Source organism: Plectrocnemia conspersa, unplaced genomic scaffold (assembly GCF_051122295.1).
Source record: "Plectrocnemia conspersa isolate PC_06_02 unplaced genomic scaffold, ASM5112229v1 ptg000004l, whole genome shotgun sequence".
Classification (NCBI taxonomy): Eukaryota; Metazoa; Arthropoda; class Insecta; order Trichoptera; family Polycentropodidae; genus Plectrocnemia; species Plectrocnemia conspersa.
The window spans coordinates 11,135,939-11,160,634 of NW_028277168.1; the positions used below are offsets into that span (position 1 = coordinate 11,135,939).

The 24,696-nt window shown below is 29.1% G+C and overlaps 3 protein-coding genes across 4 annotated transcripts; all 3 read left to right on the top strand.

Annotated features, from left to right (window-relative positions):
- Positions 1–210: 210 nt before the first annotated feature.
- LOC148235880 (fatty acyl-CoA reductase wat-like) lies at positions 211–12,464 on the top strand. Its single transcript, XM_088184030.1, has 12 exons — positions 211–384; positions 6,937–7,113; positions 7,188–7,281; positions 7,876–7,998; positions 8,062–8,246; positions 8,738–8,824; positions 8,899–9,008; positions 9,083–9,144; positions 9,218–9,334; positions 11,372–11,498; positions 11,808–11,988; positions 12,058–12,464. Exons 2-12 carry the CDS (start codon positions 6,959–6,961, stop codon positions 12,401–12,403), a joined length of 1,587 nt encoding a protein of 528 aa, XP_088040156.1. The 5' UTR covers positions 211–384; positions 6,937–6,958; the 3' UTR covers positions 12,404–12,464.
- Positions 12,465–12,587: 123 nt separating this feature from the next.
- Positions 12,588–19,743, top strand: LOC148235881 (putative inorganic phosphate cotransporter). Of its 2 annotated transcripts, none has more exons than XM_088184033.1 (11): positions 12,588–12,720; positions 14,650–14,795; positions 14,858–15,037; positions 15,106–15,244; positions 15,305–15,522; positions 15,586–15,735; positions 15,805–15,937; positions 16,022–16,146; positions 18,078–18,197; positions 18,334–18,463; positions 19,600–19,743. In XM_088184033.1, exons 1-11 carry the CDS (start codon positions 12,672–12,674, stop codon positions 19,659–19,661), a joined length of 1,452 nt encoding a protein of 483 aa, XP_088040159.1. In that variant the 5' UTR covers positions 12,588–12,671; the 3' UTR covers positions 19,662–19,743. The 2 variants fall into 2 exon arrangements, with proteins under 2 accessions (XP_088040159.1, XP_088040158.1); XM_088184032.1 differs by having other exon boundaries at positions 12,591–12,720; positions 14,659–14,795.
- Positions 19,744–19,896: 153 nt separating this feature from the next.
- LOC148235882 (putative inorganic phosphate cotransporter) lies at positions 19,897–24,584 on the top strand. The gene is made up of 11 exons (XM_088184031.1): positions 19,897–20,877; positions 20,947–21,080; positions 22,011–22,190; positions 22,251–22,389; positions 22,465–22,685; positions 22,748–22,897; positions 22,960–23,092; positions 23,157–23,281; positions 24,031–24,150; positions 24,221–24,368; positions 24,443–24,584. The coding sequence occupies exons 1-11, from the start codon at positions 20,829–20,831 to the stop codon at positions 24,499–24,501; spliced, it is 1,458 nt and encodes a 485-aa protein (XP_088040157.1). The 5' UTR covers positions 19,897–20,828; the 3' UTR covers positions 24,502–24,584.
- The last annotated feature ends 112 nt before the right edge of the window (positions 24,585–24,696 follow it).

The window sequence follows — 24,696 nt, forward strand, 5'->3', positions numbered from 1 at the left end:
AGTTTTTTAACATATAGGAAGCAATTTTATTTAAATGATTCGTTAGTATTTATATTTTAATTCATCACTTTGTCAGTGTCGAATCAAATTGAATCAGTAACGTTTTTAAGGTCGAATCCCATAATTGGGCGAGAAATAACTCGAAGAGCTTTCATTGAATTAACGTTGAAACGTATTATTACGTATTATGTTACGTGGTCCGCTTACTATTCAGAAGGTGAACTACCCTGACTGTCAATGGTTCAAGTTGGCCTTTGGTCATAAAATTAACTTTCTGGCAGGAAAATGCAATGGAACTACTCACACGAATTGAGTCAGTACTAATACAATCGCCGTGAGAGTAGCTCGTGGTCAAGTGTCTAGTGATTCACCAATATATCATAAGTTAGTACAACTATTGAAACATTCAATGATAATAATAATAATGCAGATTTGTGCTAGTGGGAAATTTTATATGAGTGATGATTTTTAATGCTATATAATATTACATAAACTTGAAGGACAAGTCTTTATTTATCGTCTGCTAAACTAGTAAGGTTATATAATAAGGTTGTAGAGTTAAGGTTGATCTAAATACATGTATAATTGTAACGCGATTCTGAATCTGCGATTTATAGAGTTCATATACTAATATGAGTCACACTAAAAAATACATTAATTAATTGGCTTACTAAGTTTATAAATCTTAACTTAAAAAAATGTTTTTTTAAATAATTTATTGTATAAATTATTTATTACTTCAAAGAAATAATTTTAATTATGGTAGCAATGGATTAACTCCGACAGTTATATAAGGGATGTATTCATTTCCTGTTGATTTTTATATTATACTTATATTATGAACGGATGACCATGTTGCAACTTTCACGCATTTCCAACGAAACAATTATATGAATTATTCAACGATTTTAAACAATGGTGTCACCAAATAAATTAATTAAACTTTATAATGATTGTATATTGTATGTATGTAAAATATACGCATTGTCTTGAACGAGTTAAAAATTACAATTTTACTGACGATGAAGTGTTCTAGAAAGAAATTACGTTGACTTATATTAATTTACAATTTTAATGTGGATAATTAAATGCATCGGTAAAATAAAAAAATAACTTCAAAGAGTGTTATATTTTTAGTTATTTATTATTGATACCGAAACTTTTTAATTACTGTTATAACTTTCTCATTTCTTGAATATACAAATACTTTTAAAATTATGTTTCTCGTAACTTTCAAGTGAGCCTTTATTTTATACGTATCATTTTGATCTAAAAATATAACCTTGATCATATAGCATTTCCTATACACGAAATTGTTATTATGAATAATTTAACATTTATTGAATATTATAACACGATTTCCTGTTCTTTCTTGTTTAATTTATTAATTAAAAAACTTAAGATTAAGTTACACTGATATTTTTTTTTTTTTTGATATTGCAATTAGACATGAAAAAATATTTTTGCTATCGACTCTACAGATGATGATTTCAAGGTTATAGTTTATAGTATATAATAATTTTAACGAACTACGCAACTGATTGAAATTATATCTCTTGATTTATTTATGGTATAAATAAAATAAAAGCTCTCTTGAGGTTATAAATATTATTTTTATTTGATACACTATTGAAATTAACAATATTATAGTTTTTTTGTGGTTTAAACAACTTAGAAGTTATATTATATTGTGTTAATTTTGTTATCTATATACAAAAATGATTAATGAAAGGAATTTAACTTTAGTTTCTATCAATGTTTATTTTACTAAATTTAATTTAGAATTTAGTCTAGCAATTCATAATTATTATTATTTATTCATATCCCACTTAGCTATGTAACTAGAATTTTAACTTGTCTTTTAAAATATGTATAAATATCTCGGCAAGAGTATCGATCAATAATAACGTTCAATTCTATGAAGTTGTTTCTTAGATCGACGTTGTCCGAGTTAAATTAATAATAATTGACGTCGTATACTCGAAGCGAATATAACATATGTTATTATAAAAAAATATATATTTAATACGCGTATGTATGTGCATAGTACAATTTATGTTACGAACATGATTTCTTTAGATAATTAACGTTTGAAGGTGAGCATCAGTTAATTTCACAGCACCGTAAATTTTTTGCGGTTAGGTCGAATTTTACGAGTGCTTTAGCAAAACTTTCACATACGCAGTTAAATATGTGCGTAGAATGTTAGTGTTATATTAAAACATTATTGTAAAACAACCTTGTATCTATTATAAATAAAGTTGTCTCAAAATACTGAAATTAATTAATTTCTTAAAATCAATACATTGATAAAATTATTTATGCTTGAGGAACTATTTTTTTATTAATGAATTGCCTTTCTTCAAGTACATTGCTAAATTTATTTATTTAAAAAAATAACGCCAAATTATCAGGAAGTATCGAATTATAATTGATGGCTATAGATTTTTTATAATATAAATTGAATGAACTATTCCATTATGTTTTGTATACATAAGTCATTCATAGTTTTGTATTTATTTATTTGCATTAAAACTACGGAAAATCAAGTGGTTAGTAAATATATTAGCACTCGATTATTTTGTTATTATGTATAATCAACAGATTAATCACAGTCATGTTTGAAGACTACGTTAATATTATTGCAGCAAAAATAAAATAATAATAGATTTAAAATTAAGCAAGGTCTTGTGTTCTTAGAAATTTTCGACAACATCAATCTTACTATTTTTTGCTCCCACAGAATATTTATTATACATTTTTAATATAAATATTTTGGTTTTATTTTATAATGTCATTTATATTTAAACGACACTTTTATTAGTAAATACAGAAAAGAGAAACACTAATTATACATTGGTATTGACGCCACATGGAATACAAAAATGAGGCACAGGATCAGGGGGCGCGGACCATCGGCGGCGCGCCATCTTGAGGCAATGGTCGGTGAGACGCGCGGTTGGGGTCGTCGTTCTCAGGAGGTCGTAGTGCGCACTCTTGGCTGATTTATCTAAAAAGGACCTCGCTCCATGGGCACTATATATTCAGGGTCATCTGCAGTGGAGTCTTCAATGGGGTAGGCCAGCCGAGGACAAATGTTTAAAAAATGGCCTACAACGAGGACCCGACAAATACACTGGCGTTAAACGCAAAAAATGGAAATGCACTGTCTTCTCTGCTTTTTTTAACGACTTAAAGCATTCTATTCAAAATCATTGCTATTCCTAGCGCATGGTGTAGGGAGAAGGTTTCTCGGTAAACCTTTAGAAACGTGTGATAAGCCAACGATTTGGCGAAAGGCTTTATTACGATTCTGTTTTTAAACTAAAGCCACTACATAAACATGTTTTTTTGTAGTAGCAAATAATGTACAGTCATTCAAAAAATGTTTATTTGTTTATGTTTGTGTAGTATCAGCTGTTTCATGCTACTTTTTATCATAACCTAAAAGGTTGCTCCAATAGGACTATTTGAATGTTATTTTTTTATATTTTTGACGTATTTATATATAATAATTTAATAATCGGTTTTGATTACTAATTACGTATAAAATATCTAAAATCACTATTAGATTCCTACGAAAATGATTGTGACTTATTAATTTTTTTTTTAATTATTCCCAGCTTGTCAAAAAATATGATAATCTGTTGGTTTATATTTTTGGACGCGCATCACAGTATAAGTCGTATCGAAGATCGGGTGAGCTTTTGATAATTTGGGCAAAGGAAAGCTGCTATTCTAAGGATCGTTTCGATCGATTCAGTGTAGCTCCGCTTGGTCTGAGTTCGGACAAACTCTTGTTAATTACAATACGTCCTGATTCAAGTGCTTGAAGTTCCTAAATAAAGTGATAAGTACGGTAGTGTTCTGACTTATATAGTCTTGAGAATAAGGGAAAGTCTAATGTACCTTACAGTCATCGATACTTTGGCCAATATCGATGTCTAGGAGTAAAACCAGACTCATTGCTTTTGTCTAACACATATCTTATTATACTCTTTGGCGTGTATACATACCGTAATTTAGATTCAAAATATGTAAATTTGGCGACGGTACCCGTTTCATTTCACCCGCTAATAATAGCCTGTTCTTATACATAAGGATGGAATAGCGTAGTTTGTAACGTCTTAGACTAGTTACACTGAGGTTTGGGGTTCGAGCTCTAGCATCGGCACTCGAATTTTTATTTATAAAAAAATAGCTCCAGCTGCAGTGTCATCTATTGGTTATAAAGTATATTATATATAATAATTTATAATTATTATGTGTAATATAATTTATATTATAGTTAATACTTACTTGACTTACTCAGTTGGTACAGATTTACCCCGTTGTAACGCATTGGGCTTATGACTGTCAGGTTACGACGATTAATTAAAAAAATTGTTTATGTGTTCACGTCGATATTTTTTTATTTATTCAGTTTGTGTGGCACCCATTTGTAAAGATTTTAAATTTTCTTTGCTGTTTTAATGCCCTAGAACTGTTGAATAACTAAGCCTAACTTTTATGCAAACTCTCGTATTGTACGTGTTTCTGTTTCTACCAACGCTTTTAACTGAAGAAAGTTTTATAAATATTTAATAAATTATAGATTTTTTTATGCATATAAATCAATAATATAACTGAATTTTTATAAAAATATAAATTAAAATAAAATATGAAATAAAAAACAGCAATTAATAGTTTATAGTTAGATAGCTTTAATATACTTGTTAATGTAAAACAAGCAGTAGAAGATGTCAAGCAAATGAATACTAGAGCAAAAGGTCACTAGGCGCATTAGCTTACAAATTAGATATACATATGTATAGCCTTTCAGATAATGCCCTAAATAAAAATAACAAGTAGTAGTTTAATTTATACTAAAAGATAATGAACATTATTAAGATATTTTACCCTGTAAGCATAATCTATTCATTTAAAAATAATCATCATCAGTTCATAATGTACGATTTTTTATTAAAAAAAACGACTTTTATAACTCGAGAGTTCTAATGTGCGAATAATGCTTCTAAAAAAGTATAAAGGAATTCAAAAGCATTCCAAGTATTTTTTTGTTGTACGGTCAAAGAGGAGTGACGTATTAAGCTACATCATACATCATTGATCATAATAGTGGAGTACTTAAAAAAATAATTATCGTAAGTTTAGATTCAGGTTGCGATTCAATCAATCGACGGTCAAGTGCGACAGTGAATTTTCATTCAAGGTCTACGTGTATTTTTTTTTGTGGAAATCGTCACACTGTCATGACTAGCATGACAACGTGACGCACGGTTGACTGACTTTATTTTTTTAGGCAATGAATGAATAAATTTGCAATTAAGGATATTAGGTTATGCGAAACAGTAGTGAGATTAGTTAGCAACAGGAAATAGTTTTTATATACATATATTATTTTAAATTCATAGCAGTTTGAGATGTGTAGCTCCACTTATTGAACTCTCGTTATGCCAAGTAGAAATAAGTGGCAGTCCTAGCTAGTGTTTGAAATTAGTACAGAACAGTGTATTGGGTAGTATATTATTGTGGAGATAAGGGAAGTTTAATGTTACTTCTAGTCAGAACCAGACTTTTTGTTATTGACATATTAGACTTGTAGATCCGAAATCTGTACGTCTGACAATGTCGTCATCTTCTTTTGGTTTTGTATCTTTGTTTGTGTTACATTAAGACCCAACGGCTTTAGTGCACTTTTTATGTGATATTAATGTACGTTTTTACTTCGACAATGCTTGGTTATTTTAAGGCAAACAAATTTGTTTAATGATCCTTGCTACTATTTTCAAAAACATATGCATAAATCATCAATGTTTTAAATTAAAATTTGAGTATTGAACATATATGTTTATTATTATCATATCACAATGTTTTTTTTCAATGCCTCAAACATCTCTATCATAATAAAAAAAAAACAAGTATTAAAAACATGAATAGCTGCTTCAAATATGTTTTTAATGAATATAAAATGTTTTACGAAAAATAATATCAATTGAAAGAGTAATTTAGTAAATTTCAAATCATCTCCAGCACTAGATCTATAATAAACTAAATATGACAATGAAAAGGGCAACAGTAATATTACTGTGAAACTAGTTAAAATTTTGTTTTTAATATGCCATTGTAATTTTTATGTTAAATAGTGTTTTAATATTTTTATCATTTTGCATATGAGAGTTTTATTTGAAAATGCACGTCGTAAATTTCAGTAGAAGTGTCTGAGAAAGTGGTCGTTGGTTCCATAAGAGATTTTGTTTTCCGTCCCTTTCGGTGGGACGGCCAAATACAGAGGTGGCCGTTGGGTACTTTTTTAAGCAGATGAAGTCGATTTAAAACGGTCGTTCAGATACGTGTTGCTCTTTATCAAAGCGTTGCAACGGATTCTTTCAATATTTCAGATGCATCGCCCATTTTATCAAAGATGTTCTTTTATGTGTTAGGTGTTTGAAAGCATATGCCGAAACTGACTTTGTCTATGATTTATTAGCAGAATATTTTCAGATTTAATCCATTCATCGGGTGATATTTCATTTAATATATAATTTATTTTTGACAAAATAAATGTTCAATGGGTATTAATGACATAACATTAAATAAATAACAACTTTGCAAATTCATAGAAGAGAAACATATTTTTTCGATTAATTTTATTTGATATGTATGTAGTATAAAATATATATAATTATTTAATGTCAAGCAGTAATTAATTTAATATCATAATTTCTCAATGACTAGTGTAATTAAGTTCATTTACCAGTCTAAGACACACATAAGTCACATCTTAAACATATTATGAATTAATTATAGCACAGGTAATTATTCTCCAAGAATTGCAGTAGTTTGTGGTTACGTTTTATTGATATAATTTCCTGCGCATTAACCTAGATTATCAAGTTTGTTATACATTTATTTATTCACGTTTATATTTTTTAGATCAATAATAAATATTTTAAAAATGGGGCATCGCGAAGGTGGCGATATATCTTATAGAGATATGATGGAAGCCCCTGAAATAAATTCACCAGTGAAGAATTTCTATGAGGGAAGCACCATATTTGTCACAGGTGCAACTGGATTCATGGGAAAAATCTTAATTGAAAAACTTTTAAGGTTAGTGAATAAAATATAAGTGTATGCATTACATAATTTAAAACATATTTTTATATTTGATTGACATTTTTCAGAACTTGTCCTAATTTAAAAAAAATAATCGTTCTGGCCAGAGCGAAGAAGGGAAAAGAAATAACAACACGGTTTGAAGAACAGTTTTCAGATATTGTGAGTATATTTTTAATTAACTAATACTTTCAAATCTGCTAAATGATAATATAGTGATTTCCAAAATAATGTACATTTTACACATAGTATAAATTTATGATTTATTGATTAGTAATTCCACTTAAAAACTAATAATTTTTGATTCGGAGAATATTTTCTCAATTACATATTTCTGAGAGTTCTACAATGTTATCTTTTTCTTTATAAGTATTTAAAATAATAATAAAGTGTATAAAGCGCGATCATAAAATAATTGACGTGTATAATATTTACGTAAATACTTGGAAACGTTTATATAGTAATTTCAACAGCCGCAACTTAAAGTGTATTACATAAGTGATATTCGATTCAGGAAAATCAACATCTAGAGACTTGGTCAATCGAGTGAATGATTTAAAAGTAAACTGTACAAAAAATTGGCAAACAAAGTTAAATATCTCGATGACATAAGAAAACAATAACAGTCAACACATATTTTGTTTTTTTGTGGCATATTTGGAATATGCACAACACAACACAGATTATAAATAAATATTGTATGCTAATATATTATAACAGGTTTGATCACTTATATTGTGTCATATATTTTTTTAGTTGTATGAAAGACTCAGAATTGAACAACCAAACTTTTTGTCAAAGTTGACTTTTGTATCTGGTGATGTCGGTCAACTCAAGATGGGATTAAGTGACTCAACCTATGAAACGATAAGCAAAGAGGTAAGAAAACATGCTTATTTAACTATCAAACAAAATTTACTGATCACTTATTTGTTTTTAAAGATAAACGTCATATTTCACATGGCTGCTACCGTCAGATTTGACGAAAGAATGCAATTGGCCATTCGCGTGAACGTCAGAGGTACTAGAGAAGTGTTTAATTTGGCAAAGCAGTGTCCATCTCTGAGGGCATTCTTACACGTGTCTACAGCTTTCTCCAATTGCGTCGTTCATAATATAGAAGAGAAGTAAGAGCGACTTATTTATAACCATAAAAAAAAGATTGAATCACAATGGTTAGAGACACGTATTGAAATGATTAATTGTTGATCATGAAAGCGAAAGTGCGTGTTTGAAAATACAATAAATAGTATATAGATTCTTAATAGTAGTTAGAATATAACATAGGTATTCGGTAGATGATTTATTAACCTAAAGGTTTCATTGAGCTCACATCTACAACGTTACGTTAACTATCCAGTTTTTTATCATAGTAGTGTGCTTAAAATATGCAATTGATTAATCTAGATTGTAAAAAATGTATGTTTAATGTATTATTATATTTAATTTGTAATAGCTGTCACTGGTAATAAAAAATACGCATAATTTATAATATAATAATCTTGAAAGTGAAACGTTAAATATTTAATTAGCCATACAAACAGTTAATAAATAATAAAGTAATGCATCTTCAGAATGATTTATTATGATGAATAATTCATTTTCTTTAAACTTCTAGGTTTTATGATCCACCAATACCGGCAGATAAATTGATTGAAATATCTGATCTTATGGACGAAGAGACTCTACACAAAATCACACCTACGTGAGAATCTTTAACACATCTATTAAATAAAATTTTTAATTAATTATTAATGCAATTTTTAATTTAAAAACTAGATTGTTAGGCGAATTTCCCAACACTTATGCTTATACCAAAGTTGCAGCTGAAAATATTGTCAAGGAAATGTCCGAAGGACTTCCGGTAGCAATGATAAGACCATCCATAAGTAATGAAATTAGTCAAAGTATTATATTTTATTATTAACTATTTTATATAATATTGTTTTTTGCTATTCTTCAGTTATTGCGACAGCTAAAGAACCCGTTCAAGGTTGGATTGATAACGTTTATGGTCCTACAGGGGTAATAAAATATTTTTTACTTTAATATTAAAAAAATATTATTATATATTTAATATATACAATACTTATTTCAGGTTGTTGTTGGTGCTGGATTAGGACTATTACATACATTGAATTGCGATCCAGAAGTTCTCGCCGATATAATTCCAGTAGATTATGTAATAAATGCCTGTCTAGTAATTGCTTATGAGGTAAATTCTTAATTCATCTTCTTTAATAGAGAAACATATAAACATATAAACTTTAACTGATAATTTTGAAATAAACATCTCTGAAAAATGTTTATTACGAATTAATATTTATAAGGTACAAGTAATTTATATATTTATATAACAATGTTTATATTAATCTTTCGATGGGACTTTTTTTAGTATATCGTACAAAATATATACAGAGAAATATGAATGCTAGTATCGAGTGGTAAATTTGAATTGGCATGTCCGAGAGTCTTCGCTGTAATCGTCGATGATGGTTGATTGGTGATGTATGTTTTAGTGGGACCGTGGATTAGTGATTCGTAATGTGACTGAGTGTCTCATATTTTATGCTAGATCTAGAACGAATTGGGGACAAGGCCAATTGAGATACAATCGCATTATAATCATACAGACCCCAAACCATCTAATGATAAAAGCTAGTTTTTAGTTGCTATTTGATGTAATGCTCCATTTGGGTTTCAATACTGCGATAATTTATAATTATTGTAGGATTTAGTGGCAATTTTAAAATGATTTCTAATGTTTATTATTGAATGGAAAATATTGTCGTTTACGTGATTTTTAATTTTAAGTTAAGATTCCCCACAAAATTGCACAACACAAAACTTTATAAAAATTAAAAAGAATATAGCGTATTTCTTTCTATATCTAATAATTATATTCTTAAATGTATAAAGCACGATGCCTGATTTTAATTTAATTTTTTTATATTTATATTTATATTAACAAAGAACGGAATAGCGTAGTCCGTATCGTTTCAGACTAGTTGAGGGTTCGAGCCCCGGCAGCAGCACTCAAATTTTTATTATTAAAAATGCGCTATGAAAAAAAAACCGACTCCAGCTGCAGTAACATCTATTGATTATTAATTGTATGGAATATAATAATTTCTAACTAATGATGTGGATATGAGCGATTCCCAGACTTTCATTTTGGTGGATTGTCCGATTGACTTATTCAGTTGGTTATTCAGTTGGGCTTACGCCTGTCAGGTATAAGCCCAATGGAATATTTAATAATAATAAAAAAATACCTTATCATAATTATTATCTAATAAATAATTATAATTTCTTAATCGCGCTTTGCGCTAATTATCTTGCACTTTCAGAAAAAAATATTATTGAGTTCGTGCGAATGACAAAAAATAATTAATAGGATAATCTAGTTAAATAATGAGCTGTGAATAGTATATAGCGCATTGGTACAGCGTTTTTTAATTATATAGTATTTTTAGTTAGAAATTTAGATATATAGAAAGCTAGCTTATTACTATAAATTTTGTTTCATTGATGTTTATTCGTATGGCCATTTTTTATACATTATTTATTTACGGCAACGGTCTCAGAAAATGTTGCTGTGTCATCAGCATAACAAATGTTAGTTGTAGTCTGTTGGATTTACGCGTTCGAATAATTTCTAAGAATCTATATAACATATGTGAACAGGCTCACGAACACTGTGACATCTTTAAAGTAGTGTCTGCACGCAGAAGAGTGCTTTTCAAGTACTTCGCTAAAAGCGTGCGTTCAGCATGCCCTTATCTCTCACTCACTCTCGTCACTTAACATGCGAGCGAGCGAAAGAGAAATTATTTTATCGTACGCGCCTGGTATTTAAACCTTTCTTAAATACAAATTGTTTTCTGTTAATTGGAAGACATCGATAGTAAGGAAAATGTTTATGCACAACGTTTAGTCGAATATCCAAGTCATATTTCAGCTGCAATAACAGGAGTAAATTGTAGCTATCTCTCTGGGTCGGCCAGCTGCTAATTATTAACTCGCTGACTGACCAGTTATGGATGCTCGTGTTCACTTTTGTGAAAATACGATTAAATGCCTAATTTCGAGCATGTAATGAATATGAAACTTTTTCTGCAGATCATTAGTGTATGCTAATGACATGACAATGTAATAATAAAATGTTTAAATATGATATTATTTAGTTACTATTGATTTTTATACTAAAATTACAGTCCATTACTACAACTTTTATTTTTTATGATTTCAGATAGCCAGAGTTCATGAAATACCAAATAAAGAAAAAATTACCAATGCTGATGCTACTGAAAAACAGTCTGAACCAGAAGTTCCGATATATAATTACGTTAGCTCAAATAAAAGACCAGTTAATTGGCGTAAGTTTATTATTTACAATTTTAATAAAAAATACTTGAATAAGTTCAGATCCGTGATATTAGGATAAACTATTAAAATTCACTTTGCTATGATTGATTAAAGTTGTGGACCAGATAAAAAATATATGTGAACCAATGTTTTTATTACTGCTTCATCGTTTTGGCTTTTAATATGTTTTATAATATTTGATTAAACGAGATTTTATAAATGTAAGCATAAACATATTATTTTTAAGCGATAAAAGATTGTTTTTTTATTACGAGATAATTTTAGAATATTTGTCTAATAATGACTTAATATTTTTTCAGGCCAATTTATGTATTATATCGAAAAATATGGATTAGATGTACCGACGATGTTCTGTATATGGGTATATTCGTTTAGGCTCAACAAGAATTACTACGTTCACATGCTTTTTGTAATTTTTCTTCATACTATACCAGCTTATATAATCGACGCTGGTACTTATTGTATAGGAAAAGAGCCTCAGTGAGTTAAATATTTAATTTATTATAAAATAAAGTAAAAATTATACATGATAATCTTATATTTTTACAGATTAGTGAAAGCTTACCAAAAAATCCACAAATTTTCCAAAGTAATAACATATTTCTGTACACAGCGCTGGTATTTTCACACTCAAAACGTTCAGAATCTTTGTAAGTCTGTCACTGCAGATGATCAAACATTGTTTGATTTTGATATATCTACTCTAAACTGGGAAGATTACTTCTATACGTATATCAGAGGGTTGCGAGTGTATCTGATCAAAGATTCTTTGGATACATTGGAAAATGCCAGGAAAAGATACCGTCTTTTGCAAATAGCTCATTACACTTTAGTGACGGTTTTCTCTCTAATTCTTCTCAAAATCGGAATGATGATTTTTAAAGTTCTAGTTTAAGTTTATTTATTATGTATTTTTATTTATAGTTAATAAAATTGATTTTCATTATAAATTTAAATTTTGTAGTTTGATTGCTGAAATCTCCTCGACGCGCGTCCCAGTTATTAATAGCATTGTTCAATATCGTAAATTATGCTACTTGAGTTGTCTTCTAAAAGATAAGTGTATGAAAAATTAGGTGAAAAACCTTATGTGCCAGTTATGTGATGTAAGGCAAGAAATTTGGTCGCATATGTATATTTAAAAAATACTTCCTACTCAAAAAATGGCCGTAGAAAAAAAGGATTATGCGAATATAGGAGAACCTATTACTGGTATGAAATTAATGTTTTATATGTATTTTTAGTGTCACTAGTTTATTTTAAATTATAAAAATAATAAAATTACTAATAAATAAAATGGCGATATACAATAAATTAACTCTCTATTTTAAATATAATTCCACAATCGAAATATCGGCACAAGATATTGCATTTCATAACATAAATATAATATCTAAATATTTTGCATACAAACTCCACTATGAGTATGTATGTATATCTTTTTATTTGTTGTTCTTTTCTGTAAAATAAATTCGACGTAGTAACTATACGATAAATACAGGTTTTCAAATACATATACATGTGTATTTATAGATTGATTTATTGAAATGTACAGAATTTTACGTTTATTTTACAACATTTGCTAGTTTATCATAAATAAATAAAAATAAAATTAACTTGCACAACAAGTTAATAAATCAATTTAAATTCCACACAATTATTACCCACGTTAAGTTAAATAATGATTTTAATTTAATTAAAGAGTTCTGAACATACTATTTTATTATTAAAAAAGATTGTAACGTATGACTAAATCATTGATTATGTTTATTATTATGAAAGAGATTTTAATTGATTTGCATCCATTTTCACCGTCAGCGTAAATAATGGATATTAATAATCTGAGCGGACATTTATTAACAGTTTAAAAAATACTTACAACAAGTAATAGGGCCAAATATATTACCCAAATATTTTATTATTACCCAAATATATTCGCCAAACAATTGCACTAAAAGGTCGCTGCCAAATGCAATGGAATGCGTTGCGAACAGGTACCGAAGTTCCAATCACACATTGTATAGAACGACAACTTTGCTAATTATACCTATATAATTTTTTTTAAATATATGTATTATACAATAGCAAAGAGTCTGGCTCTGCCCTGAAAAGTCGACGATCGAGGGCTAAAATAAACTTTATTGATTCTCTCATAGGTGTATCATTGCCGTGAATGATTCTTTTTAGACTTCCGATTTGAAATAAACTGCCAAACTAGCACCAATCGGAGCTCCACCGAATCGAGCGAGATCCCTAAAATCTCGAGAATTCATTCGCTTTACTTTATTTTTACTTAACCAAAAAAATATACTAGTAAAAACTAATATTATGCTATTATCACAATGCTAATAAGAATAAATTAAAAATTGTTTTTAGAATTTTAAACGTGCAATATTTAATTTAAAATATGTCGTACGAATGTGGGTGGTTTTAACCACCCGTACACAGTTTGAGAAGTCACGTTAACGACCACTTGAACAACGAAAAAATAAATCTCTTTTACTATAGTAGTATTACTCCGTTACTAAAGTTAAAGCCACACACAAGACAATCAAAGAGATATGCATACCAAAAAAGACTAACGTGAAGAAAGGAAATCGCGCACGGGTACCGAATATGACATCTTATATATGAAAAGACACGTGCCAGAGACAATACTTTGATTCTGCTTCTATTACTATTCCGTGTTTTTTTCTTAAGGCGTGAACACATTTTAGAGGTGTGTTCCAGAAGTCACATCAGCAGAAAGACATCGAGTCTGAGATCAAGACAACTCGGGACATTAGCAGATCGCCAAGAGATATTCAGAGAGCCACACGAGAACATGACATGACAACGGCAATTCCAGCTTCTCAAATTACAATTACAACCCGACACACAAGCGAAGACTCTGACTTCTAAGAGCCGCATCTTGATTTAATATTACTCGGATATTAAATTAATTGTTGTCAACTTTTCTTGCGTATATTTGCCTAAAAAGACATACCAATTTGGTCTTAAAAAGCAAAAATTGTGACACTGACGTGATAAGCACTTAAAAGTGGTGACTCTGACATGATAAAAACCCTGAAATAAATTTACAATTTAATATGTACAATAAATTTCTTGATTTTTATTTTTATATGACAATCTAACATATAGTTATTTCAGAATATGGGTGGGGATACAGACATATCCAAACATTATTATTATTCTCAATTTTCTCAACGGCTTATGTGGTTAGATCAAGCATGAGCATTGCTATAATTGCGATGACGGATAAAACAGACAACTCTACAGATTTTGAAGTAATAAATACATCTAAGAAACTAAATATATTTTGATATTTTTTTTATAAATAATTTTTTAGACATTTGATTGGGATAAAAAGACTCAAGACTACATATTGGGTGCTTTTTATTGGGGTTATGTTATCAATCAAATCCCCGGTGCTCAACTGGCTCATGTGTATGGCGGAAAATTTATTATAATGCTATCCTTATTGGCGAATGGATTACTATTAATGGTCATGCCTTTAGTCATATCTATGGTATTTAATAGAAATCGTATTGAATTATTATTTTAAATATTAAGATAATATAATATGAAAAAATGTAGGGAGGATGGAAAGCTGCTTGTGGGATGAGAATGCTTCAAGGATTGTTTCAATCTCCTGTTATGCCTGCGATGAATACAATATTAAGCAAATGGGCGCCATTGAACGAAAGAGGACGACATTCTAATTTTATAATTGCAGGTAATATACAATATTTTATTTAAAATATTTTTCATTTTATTTATTGAATATTTTTTATAGGAACTCCATTCGGCACTATAATAGGTTTGCCATTAGTTGGATACTTATCAGGACATTTTGGGTGGCCAAAAGCTTTTCAAATAGTAGGGGCTATCACAATTCTAGTTACTGCTATATTCTTCTTTTTTGTTGCTGACTTTCCTTCACAACATCGAAAGATTAGCAAAGAAGAGAGGAATTTCATTGACGCTTCACTGGGATACGAAATTGGTCTAAAAGTATTAAAAAAAAAAATATTTGATTATATACTATATTTTATATTATTTTTGCATTTATAAAAGGCTCTCAAAACTCCTTGGAAGTCGATAGTTACCTCTCGACACGTATGGGTATATACCACAGCAATGACAGGAATCAATTGGTGTATTGTAACGATGATGCTGGAGACACCGAGTTTTTTAAATATGGCATTGAATATCAGCACTGAAAATGTTAATATAACATATATTTTGGTTCATATTTATGTTAGATTACTAATAAATTTATTTAATTTAAAACAGAGTGGATTATATATGATGATTCCTTATATGACTATGTGGGTATTTGGATTTATATGCAGTATTATATCTGACTATATAATTAAACATAAATATGCTTCTATACCAGTGGTTAGAAAGGCGGCTAGTGCTATTGGTTATATATTTTTATTATGTATATATTATATACAATATATAAAATTAAAAATAATTATTATTTATTTAATAATAAACATTTCAGCTGCTTGGGGTATTGCATTTGGTTTGATAGTTCTCTGCTTTATACCAAAGGAGCAAGTGTCCTTGTCTATTTTATTTCTCTCAATCTCAATTGGTGTCTTGTCTGCCTCCTACGTTGGATATATGGTAACTTATAATATTTAATACATTTTTATATATGTCGGTGGTGGAACTTGTAGTTTTATTCTAAGTGAATATGTACTACTTATTTATTTATACAATTCCGGACAAAGATAACCATACAAACAATGGTTCAAATGCGGCGTAGTATTGATTCAGGTGTGTTTTCATGATAGAAACGGACAAAGATTTTCTTGATGAAATAGTGCATTCAATAGACTTTAGATTTTTGTCTCTAGCGGCATCTAAGAATAACAAAAACTTGATGAATGTCAATCTTTTAACTTCGCATTCGATAAGCCTTTTATACCTGTCTTCACATGACTATTTACTAATCATGATTTTATTACGTTTAATATGCCTCTGTAGTAACCCATATGACGTAAACAAGTATACATATAAACTGATGGGTTGAGTATTATACGTTTTAGATAGATTATTATGCCAAATTGTCGTTACTGTGAAATTTAACTTACAATGTTTACCTCTACTATTGAAGCATAAGTAAAGCTCCTGGGTGAGCCTTTATAAACGAATCCTTGTGATGGATAACAAAACCTATTCGCTGAACAAGATAATGCGTATTATTCAAACGCTGTTTCGACAATCACAACATGTTGTATAAGTAGTGATAAATTTGTCGTAGTCATTGTTTACGTCCTTGTGTGTTTTAATTTAATGATTTATGTCAAGGGTTTGTTTGTGAAGAAACTTTGTTTTTTTGGCTTTTAAGGCGGAATTAAGACGCCGGAAAAGCTGGCAGCAGTTTTTTAAATTTATGTGAAATTTACCACAACATATATGTACATAGTGTCAGAAAGTACTAAGCTGGCGTGTCAAGTTGAGTGCTGTAGGATTTTCTTCGTTGTCCTCTCTGGACCTCGCTCGTTTGCCGTCTACTGACTCTAACTCGAACGCTATTTGCTGTCTGTCTGAGCTCGTCTGCTGTCTCATGATGTGACAATGTGTCATATTTTTTATAATCTTGATTCAGGGCAGCTCTAGTGAATCACAGCGGAGAATGTTGGTGGGTCAATTGCATATCTTTTCGGTCTCACCAACAAAATATGTTTACACCTTGAAGTGAAACTGCAAGGTGGCCACTTTCGATGTCGTTAATAAAGGTGTAGATGATCATATTGTTTTTTGGGTAACATGGATGCATTGTGTCGTGCATCCTTTACGCACAAAAGAGTAATTTTACTCGGAACGGACGTGCTAACAGGTGGTCTGTAAATTCTTACAATGCAATTGTCCAGCACTGATTTCTCTCTTCTATTGGTAGGTCTTTTGTCGAGGCGAATTGGTATTTTCTTTTCATAATAAATTTTAAATATTCGTTTGAATGACATGCTAACAGTTGGTCTGTAAATTCTTACAGTGAAATTGTTCATCACTGATTTCTCTCTTCTATTGGTAGGTCTTTTGTCGAAGCGAGTTGGTACTTTCTTTTCATAATAAATTTGAAATATTCGTTTGAATGATAGTTAAGTTAACGATGCAGCTGGTTAAAACCCCCCACAGTTCAATTAACGATATGTAGGATCCCCCATAAATCAATGCGGCACATCTTGCATTATTCATGTCACATTTTTCTGATTTTTAGTATAATTTCGCTTAAATAAGGTTTACTATTTATCTCAAAAGTAAAATTTTAAAATTATTAGTGAAGCATATCATCTAGCTTAGCATGTTTAATAAACTGTTTTAGTGTTATAATTATTCACCGCAAAACATTGATCGTATATGCATTTCAACAATCTTTGCTTCATAATACAAATTTACTGTGAAAGGATAAGGTACGTAAAATTTATATAGTTTTGAATAATAAAATATGCATTAGCATTTTAAAATATTGAGAAGCCCTGTGCCGCAAAGCTACGCCACTGAAGCATACGAATAATATTTGTTGTATTGATGTGTTAATTTATTTACAGTTGAATCCCATTGAACTAGCGCCTAATTTTGTTGGACCAATAGTCGGTTTGGGAAACTGCGTTTCAAATGTCGTTGGAATTTTGGCACCAATCACTGCTGGATATCTATTGGAAGATGCGGTAATTTTATATGTATTAATGGAATATGCTAGATAATATACATTTAAACATGTGTTGTGATTTAATACAATCAGTTGAGATAGTGCGTCGATTGACTGAGAATATAAAAAAATATTCATCATACTTTATTTTATAGTCTGATACGGCTCAATGGAGAAACGTGTTTTTAGTGACGGCGACTGTAGCGATTTGCACAAATTTGGTATTTATGGTATTTGGTGTTCATGATATCTTACCATGGAATGAACCAAATAAAGAAGATATTGGTGAGTATGATAATTAACACAGATTAAATTTAATTGAATGACTTGTTTTTATCAAACGTGATCGCGATTTCATTTATCGAGTACAATAGCAAATAATTAATGACGTTTTTGAAGGACAAATATTTTTATGTCAATGACTTTTAATCGTGACGTTTGTTTATTTGACCTCTATTTTTATTTATATTTAATTAATAACAGTGTATATATAATATACATTTAGAAATTGTTAAAATTAAGAGAAGTAATTAACATGTACAATATGTTAACGAATTTAGATTATTATTACAACCATTGATTACTAAGTAACAAACACAAAATATGTAAAACATATTGTCCTTCAATTAGCTTATCTGATATATAAAAATATTAACATGCATTTTCCATTAAATATCATTACCATAGGTACATAAGTTTTATCGCAGCCACATATTCATTGGACTCCCTTACGACTACTACTTGTTTCATTCAATGAAACATTTTTTAATGAAAAAATGTCTCTTATTCATTATTTTAATTCTAAACCAAAAAATATTTGTAACTATGCAGTAGTAATTAATCAGAAAGGTGAAAGAAGGTTATATAAAACTTTAGAAGAAGGCAATAAACTGTGTGGGGGATGTTCCAGAAATAACACGACAGTAGTTCTAGCGACTCTAATTGTATACTGTCTTACGACTCACTTTATTTGCTTAATTACTCCATATTTATAGTAAATATTTAATTTGAGAACGTGTGAATATTAATAATTACGTATTCATGCGCAACACGAGTAAATAATTAATTACATACAATTTGCTTTATTTGTAGCGTGTGTCTATTGTAACACGTGTAACAGATGTCTATTGTAAAATGTGTAACATAATCAATAATAATTTGTGGTTATTGGATCCGACCATTAGCGGTAGTTAATGTTTTATTAATAAATAAAATCATTACTTCTTAATTTTTTTGAAGAGTGAAAAACTTCATTACAAAATCTTTTTGAATAGTATTTTTTATACAATTCGAATGCTAAAACTGAACTAGTTTATAAATTTGTGGATGGTATATTTTTTATAATTATTATAGATAATTAAACTTATTATATATTTATTATTTATGATGATTTTAATATGTTCTATATTTAATGCTTACAGAAATGAAGAAAGAAGAAGTAATGTGTATCAATTCTAAAGAAAAAACTACAACTCCCGAGTAAACACCAAATATTATATATTCCGAAGAGCTTATATAAATTTGTTAATTGATAATAAGCACATTAAAATTCTTTGTAACAATCATATCGCTTTTAATTAATATAAGATATACACCTAATTGTAACAATACGACAAGCGATCGATAATTTTTTTTTCAGTATGCACCTAATAATATTCAAACTAAGGTGTTTTTAACATTAAAATCAATAAAGAAGTGCGAATAAAAAATCATTCCCTGCGCGATGTAAAAAAAGTGTACTAAAAAAAATGTGGAAAATCCTGAAAAATACGTAAATATATTTTTTTAATATATATATGTTTATAAAATAATTTTTAATATACATATCGCGTATAAATAAAATAACAGTTTTCAATATAAACAGTGCTGTATCTAATTAATAGATCGAATAAAATAATTATTACATAACGAGCGAATATTTTTCAGTACGGTTGTTTTCGCAGGGCAGGTAGGGGACTAGATAAAAATTTTATATTTTTGTGACGACTAAAAAAAGTGTAAAAGAAAATTCTCCTGATGATGCCAAAGTAATTTTGGCGAAATATAGAGACTCGAAAGTACATGAACGTGAAAAAAATCACGTAAATTGCTTGGTGTTATATGTATTAAAATTATTTTATTTATAGTATTAAATTTTTACAAGATATATTAATAGTTAACATTTATTTTGTTGTTGTCAAGTATTTAATTTATTGTTTCTCTACGCAATTAATTAGGATAATAAATTATTTTTATTTGTCTTGATCAAAAAATAAATCAAAAAGCAAATAATGTTTTAATCACCTAGTGACGCAATCAAGTTTGATATCTAACGACCCGTAATGCGAAACAATATATCTCATTTAGGTAAAAAAAATCGTCATCGTATGACGTCTAAAAGGCGTCAGTCATATTATTTCCCTAACCTTGTTTCATATTGTGTTTTGAATTTTCATAACAAACAATAAACTTGTACCCTATCGCGAAAAAGCTTGTTTTATTATGATTTACAATATTGCCGTGATTTATAATTGTAATGCACAATCGTTCGTTGGTGGTAATGCTATTTTCGAGTGTGTTATAAGTACTATATGGCGATTAGAGAAGCGATTCGCTCATTCTGTCGTATCCATTCGCAAAGTGACATAGTTTGAAGACAATATTTTTAAATATGGACGAGAGGTCAGAGACGAAATTCGAAGGAGATAAACAAGTCGATTGTGAGTTTTTGTCGGATTTTTCTAATAACAAATAAGATATTGTGTGATTTATTGACTTCGATGTTTCAGCGTACGGATTCGGTGTTAGACACGTTCAAGTGTTTTTGATTTTCATGTGTTTGATGGTTGGATACATGATGAGGGTTAATATGAGCGTGGCCATGGTGGCTATGACTGAAAAGAATAATTCGACCAGTGTAGAGGTACAAAACAATTTATAAAAATAATCTGTAAAACTGGCATGGTTATTATTCTATGGTTTGAATATCTTAACATATGAATTAAAAGCTATAAAAGTTCTCCTCTTATTATTATTATTATTCAACAATTACGGTTAATGACTGTCAAATTCATTTTTCTCAGCTGATGCTTTACTTTATCAAACAAATAATGTACCAATGAAACAATATTTATTATTGTGTTTTAATTTGCTGTAAGATATCTAGTGAGTATTGTGGATATGGAAATATTTTAAAGGCAAATTCAATTCACTTTTGGAGGAGCAATCGTATTGTCGTGCAAGAGAATCGAACCTTTTTGATTGATCATTGCAGATACGGGACGTCGCAGTTTTTTATGCATTTTGTTGACTCTTTGATCAAATCTTTAAAAATTAGTTTTGTGAGGATCTTTAGTGCCAGTGTATTTTAGATTTACATTACTAATTTAACACAAAAATTTTTCATTGAAATTAAAATTTACGAGGCGGGTTTCTCGTTAATAAAAAACTTTTTGAAAAGCATGACTTAGCGGATTTAATATCAGTAAATCATATTTTCTATATTTATTAAAAAGCAGTTTTAATCTGGTTCTGAGAAACGGTGTTATCTCATTTGTCGTAGCAATGGTCGCCACAAATGCAATTATGAGCCTAATATATCACGTTAAATATAAAAAATTATACAACTTGCCATAACAATCCTTATAATAGTAACAATGATTGCATAATAAGATAAACTAATGTATTATTAGAAATGTGTATGTTTTTATCTAGTAATAAATTTATAAACTTTTCACACAAACAATATAATAAATCATATGTAAATCAGAAGTGCATTTATTTTATCGCGCCATTTTGTATCTCTCATAAACAATGACAGATTATTTATTTGAATTTTAATTTTATTTTTCAGACATTCGAATGGAGCAAGCAAATCCAAGATATTATTTTCAGCTCATTCTTTTGGGGATACACAATAATGCAGATTCCAGCCGGTCAACTATCACAAAGATATGGAGCTAAAGTTTTATTATGTGTCGCTATGTTTGTGAATGGATTTTCGTGCCTTATTACACCATTGACCGCTAAAATAGTATAAAAAAATAATATACTTATTTAAAAAAAAAATATTTATTACACATACTAATTTTAGGGAGGCTGGAAAGTTCTGTGTGCCCTAAGGACATTGCAGGGGTTAACTCAAGCTGCTCTTTACCCTTGTATATATACTTTCATAAGCAAATGGATACCAAATCAGGAAAGGAGTAGATTAAGCAATGTTGTGTACTCTGGTAAATAATTAAAAAAAAAAAATAGTTTGTAAAACATTTAAAAAAGGTATTATGAGATTCAATGATGTATTTCAGGAAGTGCTATAGGCACAATTGTGGGAATGCCATTATCGAGTTTATTGGCCTCGACAAATATAGGATGGCCTTTAATATTTTACACATTTGGATCATTGGCTATATTATCGGGAATTATATGGTTATGTTTTGGTGCTAATACTCCTTCGACCAGTAAATTCATCACTCAAGAGGAAAAGTCATACATAGAAGCATCGCTAGGAAAACCTCCAAATAATAAAGTACACTAATCTTACATTTTACAAAAATATAAAATGAAATTTTAATCGATATCTATTTTTAGAAATTAAAAACACCCTGGAAATCGATATTAACTTCACTGCCAGTAATTTCGTTAATATTGGCTCACGTTGGTTGCAATTGGGGTTTCTTGATTTTCTTGATTGAAACTCCAAGCTATTTGAAGAGGGTTTTAGGAGTTGATATAAAAAAGGTACTATTAATTTATATTTAAACTTAGAATCACAATAATTAAATTTGGAATTCTCATTTTAGAGTGGTTTGTTATCGGCCTTGCCTTACACGGCAATGTTCTTCGGCGCCATTGCATTGAGCTTCATATCGGATTATATAGTTAATCATAAATTGGTTTCGGTGGCAACCTCGAGAAAGTTGTTTAACACAATTGGTACTTTGATACTTCGAACGTTCTTACTTAATTAATCGTGTTTATAGACAATAATTTTGTTCAGGTGAATGGCTACCTGCGTTGGGAGTGATTGCTTTGGGTTATGTACCACCTGGACAAGAAACCATCAGTATTATACTCATAATATTGATTGTGGGATGTTTTTCTGGAATGAATATGGGTTATATGGTATGAATTTTTATTTATATTTTTATCAAAATTATAGAAAATTCTATTCACATTACGTAGAGCCTTAATACAATTTATTTAATTCAAATCTTACGTTAATTTTGGGACACCCTTTATATGTATGTAAGGTTTGCGTATGATAAATCATATTTCAAAATTTCTAAAAATTGATTGTATCATTCATTATAGTTTGATTTTATGCCTTAATATGCGCAACATTGACGTCAAGATAAGATATCACTACTTGAATATACAATGACATAGTGATATCAATTATGTTTTAAAGCACCATACTTAGCTTATCTCCTTTAGAAACTATTATTATTATTCGTATGAGTGAAATTTTTTCATAATTAAATCAAAATTATTTTTTTTATAAATGACTAAAACTATATTAGTTTTAATTATTATACACGATTTAAACTTATTTTCCCATATTTCAACTGTGAAGCTATAGCCATGATTACAAATTTTCCATAACTTTACGCTACGTAGTTTCCAGGTCGTTTTTGAGATTTGGTTAAACTCCTGGATTCCAGTAACTTCTTAATTGGATCTAGTCTGACGTATAAGTGGAAATCAGCTGTTTCCTGTGGCTACTAACATTTACAAACTATATGGATTGAAATGAATTTGTTGAATTAAAAAACATTTTCTTAAGTTATATAATAAAAAATTAAAGTAATTGTACTAAATTTAATTTCAACATATATCATTGTTTGATTGCATGTTTTTACGGATTTTTTCAGATGAATCATATTGATCTGTCGCCCAACTATTCTGGTTCATTAGTAGCTCTGACTAATTGTATTGCAAATGCAGTTGGAGTTTTCGCACCAATAACGGCTGGCTATATTTTAACTGATGATGTATTTATTTTATTATTTATTTTAATATTTTAAGCAATCGAAGCTCTAACACAAACATTTATATTTAAAGACTGATCCTGAAAAATGGAGAATAGTATTCTTGTTTACGGCTGGCGTGTATTTCTTTACGAATCTATTCTTTTTGATATTCGGCAGCAGCGATAGACAACCTTGGAACGAGCTTAATGTTAAAAATGGAATAAGTAAAATTGAAAAAGGTAATAATAATTGACATATAATAATTAAATCTAATTTCAGAATATCATACATACATACTTTATATTGTTATTAGGTGATTTAGAAAATGAAAATATCATCAATGCGGAAGCTGTAGGACTAATGAATAAATAGTTTTATAGTATATAATTAGTATTTAAATGTACAAAAATGTGATATTATATTTATATTGTGAAATAAAATATTAAAATAAATTGTATTTAGCGTTTTCTTTACTACGGATATGAAAAACTTTTTGCTTTACGTCTAAATAAATATTTACAATTAATTATATAAGTATTTTAAGGTCATTATCTCTAAATTGTATAA